This window comes from Fulmarus glacialis, unplaced genomic scaffold (genome assembly GCF_000690835.1).
Source record: "Fulmarus glacialis isolate BGI_N327 unplaced genomic scaffold, ASM69083v1 scaffold37399, whole genome shotgun sequence".
In the NCBI taxonomy this organism is placed as follows: Eukaryota; Metazoa; Chordata; class Aves; order Procellariiformes; family Procellariidae; genus Fulmarus; species Fulmarus glacialis.
The window spans coordinates 5,361-13,523 of record NW_009232020.1 but is presented as its reverse complement, the minus strand read 5'-3'; the positions used below and the strand labels follow the sequence as shown (position 1 = coordinate 13,523).

The 8,163-nt window shown below is 38.4% G+C and overlaps 1 protein-coding gene across 1 annotated transcript; it reads left to right on the top strand.

Moving 5' to 3' along the window:
* Positions 1–1,871: 1,871 nt before the first annotated feature.
* ATP6V0E1 (ATPase, H+ transporting, lysosomal 9kDa, V0 subunit e1) lies at positions 1,872–7,673 on the top strand (the record flags this gene model as incomplete). The annotated part of the gene is made up of 2 exons (XM_009584770.1): positions 1,872–1,919; positions 7,580–7,673. Coding segments are annotated over 2 exons (142 nt in total), but the record flags the coding sequence as incomplete, so codon positions are not given.
* Positions 7,674–8,163: the final 490 nt, after the last annotated feature.

Genomic DNA, 8,163 nt, shown 5'->3' with positions numbered 1-8,163 from the left:
GGGCCCGGGGCCCAGGCGCCTGTGCCAGCCGAGATCCAGCCAGCGGCGGAAGGCCGGAGCAAACGCTGTGAGGCTTCCTGAGCGTGGGGCCGGAGCCAGGAGCCGCGCCTCCCTGCCTTAATCGTCACGGCTTTGCGTTTTCCCCTCAAGCCCTGTAAACGTCTGCATACACAGCGTCCTGTGGCAAGGAGGTCTATTGTTAAGTTAGATGGTGTTGGAGCAATAATTTCCTTTTTCTTCTCTTACTTGACCTCTTCTAACTTCACTATCCTCTAGTTTCACGTTGGATGAGACTGAAAAAGTTGCTGTGGTAGATCTCCGTTCTATGCTTCAATGTATGCTAGTGGCCTTGTAGTTGTGGTGGCCTGAGGACAAAAGCGGGACATCTAAGCAGAGACATTTTTCCTGCAGTGGTTGTAGCTGCTCAGATTAAAAAGTAGACAAGTTTTTGTCTTTCTCTTTTTCCTAGGAGATAATGACTTCTTAATCTCTCTTCCTCTCTCTGACATCCCCTCTACTCCACAGGTACCAACTGTCTTTTCTCTTAGTTGTTTAGATAAACTTGGAGGAATTTTCCTCAAGTTGTATTTAGCTCTGACATTTACTGCCTCGATTTCAAACCTGAAGTGTGTTTTGTGCCTGAAAACTTGCCTGCTCTCAGAAATGCCCTGGAAATATGTCTTCCAGGCATCTGCTTAAAGTATGTGGGTCACCGACAGATGTACTGACATTATTCCAAAATAGGATTGTTTAACAGATATGAATAGAGCACTGCTGTGTTCTGATTCTATAGCATGTCTATAGTAACACTGTGTAGTCTGTTAACTTTTCATTTTCTTAAAAAACAAAACAAAAAAAGTCTGCCCAAAGCCTGTTTCTGAGTAGGATTGTTCTTTTTCTAACAAAAGAGGTAAATGCAAACTTCAGCTGACCTAAGAATTCACTCCCAAACAATGACTCTGGGACTCCCTGGAAAGGAGGGGTTCCTGAAGGTTAATCCAGGCTATGTAACTTTGTTTGAAAGTTGGCAAGGTGCGTGTGTATTGATAGATGAAAAATATTGAATGTTATCCCTGTCACAAAACGGTTGGAAGTTACTGACCTAGCATGACTTTTTGTTACTTGCTTTAGGGGGGAAATACATAGAGGGAAATCCTTTTTTATAATTTAAAAACAAAAAAAACCCCTCCACTTTGCTACTAAGTTCTATGAGCTGCATAGATCACTCACTGTTAGAAAATCTCATTTCCTTTCCTTCCATTTCAAAATCATATGTGTGTGTAGCTGCAGTTTTACCATTTCCAATTTCAAGAGCTGCTTGGTTCTTGCTTCTTTTCAGCGTAACTATGGTTTCTGACACAGTTTTCTTTTGGCAGGAAAGGAAAATCTTACCCTACAGATAATTTCATGTGGCTTTGAGATTTTATTTTGTATTCAATTTGCAAAACCCTCATTCATTATCTAAAATAAAATTTTCTGTAAGCAGAATTTTGCAAATGGAGAAAATGTTTATTGTTTACTGTTAGCATTGGAACATCCAGCTTCAGTAGTTTACTAACTTACTAGTAGAAGTGACTGTGCAATGGAGCAAGGACACAGACTGCATAAGATTTTGCCCCTCTTCAGAATGATTTTTGTTAAATACAGCTATATACTTCTGTTTGCCAGAGCTGTGTCAGTTCTTTTGCAGAGTCATAGCTGTGCCTCTGCAACTTACTCAGCTGGAAGAAGTTAGAACACTCATGTTGAGTCACCTTCCATATGATCAAAGTTGAACTTGTTCTTGTTTGCTGGGTTTTTTTTCCCAATGTATCTTGTGGTCAGTCATAACATGACACCTAATCAGCTGTTTCTCTCCTTCCTTTTTGCAGTGTTATCAACACAATGCTGGTGACATGTGCTGTTTGCTGCTACCTGTTGTAAGTATAAATAATGTCTTGCCTCTTAATCAAGGCACAGTTCTGATACAACAAAAAGTTCCTTTCTTTATATCTTCAGGACATTTTAGAAGAAGCTTTTCAAATGTGTCACAGAGATTTAGACACATGGTATTTTTTGACAGCTCTTAGAATTCTTAGTTCTAAAGACTTTCAACCTGCTGAAGAAAACATTTTCCTGTTGGTGGATACTGCATTAAAACAAACCTGAATTCCTCTTGTCTTCTGACACATAACTGTTGAATAGTGCTCTGCGTTGACTTGGTATTACTTCTTTCCAATTCACTGGCTTATTTGCTCAGTATAATGTAAAGTATAATGGCAGTTTGTCAATTCTAGAATTTTAGAATCATAGAATAGTTTGGGTTGGAAGGGACTTTAAAGGTCATCTAGTCCAACCCCCCTGCAATGAGCAGGGACATCTTCAAACAGATCAGGTTACTCAGAGCCCCGACCAACCTGACCTTGAATGTTTCCAGCGATGGGGCATCTACCACCTCTGGGCAACCTGTTCCAGTGTTTCACCACCCTCATTGTAAAAAATTTCTTCCTTCTGTCTAGTCTGAGTCTACCCTCTTTTAGTTTAAAACCATTCCCCCTTGTCCTGTTGCAACAGGCCCTGCTAAAATGTCTGTCCCCATTTTTCTGATTCACGGTAGAGCAATGACTTTTTGCCTTTTTCATTCTTTTTACCCTTACATTTATTTTTAAGGTGATACTAACTTAAACCGACTGATGAGTTTTGCTTTACTTAGTTTGGTTGAATGTATTCTCAAAAACTGGTAGAGCAGTGGGTGGAAAACCTTATATATGGGGTTTTTTTGATATATGACAAATAATTTTTGTGACAAACTTGTAATGCTTTGATGTATTAAGACTGTTTCTTTTCAAATGCACAGTGTATTTTGAGGGTGCCTTTCTTCTGTAAGAGAATTAGTAGAAGTAACAAAATGACTTGTTGAGGAGCTCCTCGTATGCCATGTTTGGTTTTTTTGTCAAGAGGTAGGCCAGCTGTAGCTGGAGTCCGCAAGAGAAAGTATGGCTATTGTTTTCTCTCTCTCTCTTTTTTTTTCCCTCCTCTTTTTCTTCTTCTGTGTGTTTTTTCTCTTTAAGACTGTAGAGACTGATCTTGTCAAAGAAAGCGCTATGCAGAAATAACTTTGAAAGGTGTTTGGGAAGAATTTGTTCTGGAGAGTAAATTGGTAAAAGGCTGGTTAGATCTCTAGGGTTAACTTGTAATAAAATAATTTTTCAGAGTTCCACTTGAACCTGAGTAGTATTTGTATTTTCCTGAAGTATTTAGGCATTATTTGTGCTACTCTAAGGAGCTTAACATGAGTATTTAAAGAAATGCATCTCTAATCTCAAGACTCATTTCTTGAGAACTGGCAGCCAAAAGCCATATTATCAGTGTCGGCATGTTCCAGGAGGGGCCTGTTTGGTTCCATGTTGGGTTGGCTTGTGGCACAGGCTTATGCAGGTTTGATCTAGTTTAATAATGTGATACTCAGGTTTTATACAGGTGAGGCCTTTTTTTTTTTTTTATTCAGAGTATTTGACACGTGAAGTCTTAAGAAATCATTCTTCTCGATAATTGTAAAACTGCAGAAAACTTGGTTCTGTGTTTTGTGTCCATGACAGTTTTTTAAATTAAAGTTTTGCTGAGCAGATGTAGAAACTTGAGAAGAGCTTTGTAGTGCCAGCAACTTGAATTTGGGATTAAAATTTGGGAATTTCAGTGCTATGAAAGCCTCCTTGACTGCACATAAAATATGTAGCAGCCCAATCTCACGGTGGGTCCCAAATGCTTGGCTAAGAAAGGACAACTGGATGCTCATTTTTTATTAGGTTACAGTAAGTGGGGGGGGGGCGTGGTGTTTTGGGTTTTGTTTTGGGTTTGTTTAAGTTTAAAGTTCTCACTTAAGTTCTTCCTACTCTGTATTTTAACAGAAATAATGTCCTACTCTTCTAAAATCCTTGAAGCTTAGGGTTTTTCTTTATTGTTTGAAGAAGGGCAGTTTCCTTGAAGTTGAGGCCACGTGGCATCTGCAGAATCCTCTGGATTATGATGTGGAATGCATTTGTTGTAGAATTTCTTAACTTTGACTGCATGCTGTGAACTCTTCAAATATACAGTGGTATTTCACTTGCAAGTTTAGTGGTTTGTTTGGTTTTGGTTTTTTGGTACCGAAACAGACATTATAAATCTAGTGTCGTTAATGTGATTTATAATCTGTTCTTGCATGTCCAGTGAGGGAGTTCTTTTGTAATCTTGTGGGCTCTAACTTGTTTTCTGTATTACCTTTGGTTTTCTCCAATTACACCTTGAAAAAAGAGAAGCAGCAAAATCTTACTATGTTTTAAACCATCAGTAATTATACCCCACCACATAAATTACATATATAGTGCCTGCTTGCCAAAATACAACAAAAAGCAGATTTTTCTCCTCATGTTCCAAGATAGAACTTGCCTCATCACACAGTCTTTTTTTTTTTTTCCCCCTTCTTTTTTTCTCTCCATGAATTCTGTATAGAATCATAGAACAGGCCTGGTTAGAAAGGACCTCGAAGGGTCATCTGGTCCAACCTTTCTTTCCTCCGTTTTATTCAAACAGATTTAAGTTTGTTCTTGCCATATTCTTTTCCTTTTTTGGGGAAGGTGTTGAAAAAATTTCAGTCCTTAATTTTGGTGACTAAGGGAAGAGACTCGTTTTTCACGTCTTGAAGGAAGCCCAAAAGAACGGTTTCTGAGGATTCTTCATTGGATATATTAGCGTTAAAATAACTTGTTGTGTTGTCTCAGGTATGGTCTCTGTATTTGTGTGTCCTTAGTAGGTGGCAGGTGCTGTTATCTCCTTGTTTTTAGTTGTTTAGAACTCTGTTTGAGTTACCTTTCCAGTTGAAAACAGGGAAAAAACAATTTCCTGTCTTCATTAAACACCACTTGATTGACAAATTGATTTGCATCAAACTGAATTTGTGGTAACTAAATTTAAAGTCAATTACATTTTGACTTAAAGCTATTTCTTCTCTGTTTAGATTTATCAGTGATCATTTTGAATAACCATATTGATCACATGGTGTTAATTTGGTTGTTCTATGGAAAATTTTTGCATGGGTAAGTGCATAATTTGTGTACAGAAATTGTACCCAGAAGCCTTTTGAGGGAGAATACACGAGCCTCAGGAATATGCTTGATAAAATATAAGGCAAAGTAGAAGGAGTTACTGCTGCAGAAATTATAGGTTACCATGTTGTAAGGTACTGTTAAAGTCAAAATCTATTTTGTTGTTTACAAAGTAGTTCCTGAAACAGTACCATGATATTCTACTAACAGAGGACAGAATCCTTGAAAAAAGGTATTATTTGCTACTGATTCTAAAAGGATTAAAATATGGTTGCTCAAATTGACATTTAAACAGAGATAGCAGGACCTTAATTTGTAGTGTGTAGCATAGACAGATGGCAGTTATGGTAGAAAGACCTTTTAAAATATCTTTCTGGTAGAACATAAGGGACTTTGATTTCCTTGTCTGAGCTGGGTAATTAACACTAACTGTTGTAAGTGGAATCTGGTAGAATTTAAGGACCCGTGGGTGGCTTGAATGCTATACCTGGTTTTAGCAGCTCTAGAACATAACACATTGGATACAGAGGCTTACTTTGTTTTACTTTGAATGCCACGTTTTGTTTTGCGTTGTCATGATAGATTATTGTATAAAGCAGCATCGCTTAAGCAAAACGTGGGAAAAGCTTTTTCATGACTTGCCTTGAATGCAAGGGAGTCGTAGAGTTCAGTGCCTAACTACTGCTTTAAATTATTAGGCCCTAGCAGAGCAGGGAGGAGGAATATATTGTTGACCTGTAATGCCACTATGGCTCAGAGCTTTGGTATCCAGCATGGTCCCAACAAATAGCTTTTCAAAACTGCACAGTGCTTGCCTAAAGCATGGTTATACAGCTGGGACATGTCAATATTTTGAATGTGCTTCCAGCTCATTTAATTCACAGCCATGCTGGGTCTGAACTCAGGAAGCATAGAGAGGTGATATTTGTGCATAGAGTTCCTTCCTTCTGTACAGTGAGAAAAAGAGTAATGTGCTTTAACAGGCTTTTAGTGTTCCTACCCTCCTCCCACTTCTGTTAGTTCAGGATGCTGAAGGCAGATGGTGCAGTGGTCTGGCACCCCTTCTATCTGTCTTTTGTATCTGAAAATTAACCCTTGCAAAATAAATTCCACGGTATTTTTAAAAGCTACTTTGCTTTACCCTTAAGTAAATGTAACATAATGATTAACATGGTTTCAAAATACATTGTTGTCATCGCTTTGGATAGCAAGGTAGAAACATGTCAACCTAAAGGTTACTGGCACTTCTTGGTGGTGTCTTGCTGATGTTCTAATTGCTTTGTAGAGCCTGCTACATATTTTAAGGCTTGCATGACTGATAGACTGCTGCAGGCTCAGCATGTCATTTTAACTGGAGACCTACTTTGTGCAAAACTGAAAGTGGCATTGAAAATAAATATTTGTAAATTTTAAGACTGTTGATGTGTTTTCTTTAAGTCTGGCCCACATCTTTTGCCCCTGGCTGTTCTAGCCATTTTATGGCAGACCTGCACTTCATTTGCTGGTCAAAGCATCAAGGTTTGTGTGGAATTTTCCATGACTGCCTAAGCACTCTGATACATTTGTGGCGGCTCCCATTACAAAGCTGCTCTGCTTTTTCTCCTCCTTACAAAGCATTCTAGAAATAGCAGACAGATGAGCCAGTGTGTTCACTAAATGTGTTTATATAGTTAGTATTTAACATAGATTTAAATCCATGGAAGCATGCATTGCTTTTTCTGAATCTTGTAATATTTACAAAGCAAATATATCTTTTAACAGTGGAATATTTATTTCTGTTTAGCTTTCCTGGATATTTTCCACAAACTATGTTCCTCTTGTTCTTGGTTCTGGCTACGGTTTCTGCAGTGTTAGTTTGTGAACTGCTCTGATGACAAGGCTGCTGTTGCTGATGATCTGGGGTTTGTTGTCGTTGGCTTTGTTGTTGTGGGGTTTTAAAATTTTTGTGTGTGTGTTCCTGTAGCATTGTACCCTTTTGCTTCAGGTCCCTGTTTCATGACCTCTGTGCCAAGTTTAAATTCACTTTTCTTCAATCTCGGATGAAAAATATTCCATGTGTGCAAGGTTGTCATATACTGAAAATAAGAACAAATGAGAGAGACTATGTTTCTCAGAGGTTTTTGTTTAAAGGATGCTTCAAAGGCACTGAGAAAAGGTCTGTCTCTCTTCTGTTTCTATCTTCTGAGCCCGCAAATACCTGAGTTTCATATGTCTCAAAACATGTTCCTGTCAAAAGAAAAGTACGAGAGAAATGCTGTCAGGTATTTTTGCGTTGCTTTAAATTGAACAGGACCATTTATTGTTTCAGTTGTGGAATGATTCAGTACCGGATCTTCATTGCTGGTCTCTGGTCTTTGTGTATGAGCTTGGGTAAAATTTTGATTTGATATCAGACCTTCCTGAAAATCATCTTTTCTTCTCTGATAGTACTTGTGCTTTGGACAAGCCTTTCCATTATCATAAGCTTTGTAATTTGGCTGATGTTCTCTCTTTTGGGTTGGGGGGTTGTCTTGCAGTTGGCTGATTGCGATTCTGGCTCAACTCAACCCTCTCTTTGGGCCGCAGTTAAGCAATGAAACAATCTGGTATCTTAAATCTCACTGGCCTTAAGGATGTCTGTCCTCTGCTGCGATTTATTGATTAGGTGAGTATAATCAGATTTATTAATATATTTGGTACGCTAAAGCTTCAGGAGAAAGTGAACAGCAGTGTAAGCAGTGTGTTCAGAATTGCTAGCTGTTTTGCAGGAGAAATCTATCTTTCTATAGGCTGCAACAAAATATCTTTTGGATGTTAATCTTGACTGGATACTGTGAAAAGCTTAGACTGAATTCTTGTACAGTTATTTTTTCTGCTATCATGTCATATGGTGCTGTGTTCAGTAAGCCCAGGTTTGTAAGGAGAAAAGCTCATTTCTTCTTCCTACAAAAAAAAAAAAAAATATGGGGTGGGGTGTCTTTTAATCTTTTAATAGCTAGCATAAGTGGATTTCCTAATCTTTAACAATTGTTAAACCTCTCTTCAAGCCTACTACCATTTCATCCAAGACCTGTCCTGATTTCCAAGGCAATGTACAGTTGCCCTCATTCATCTGGGAAGT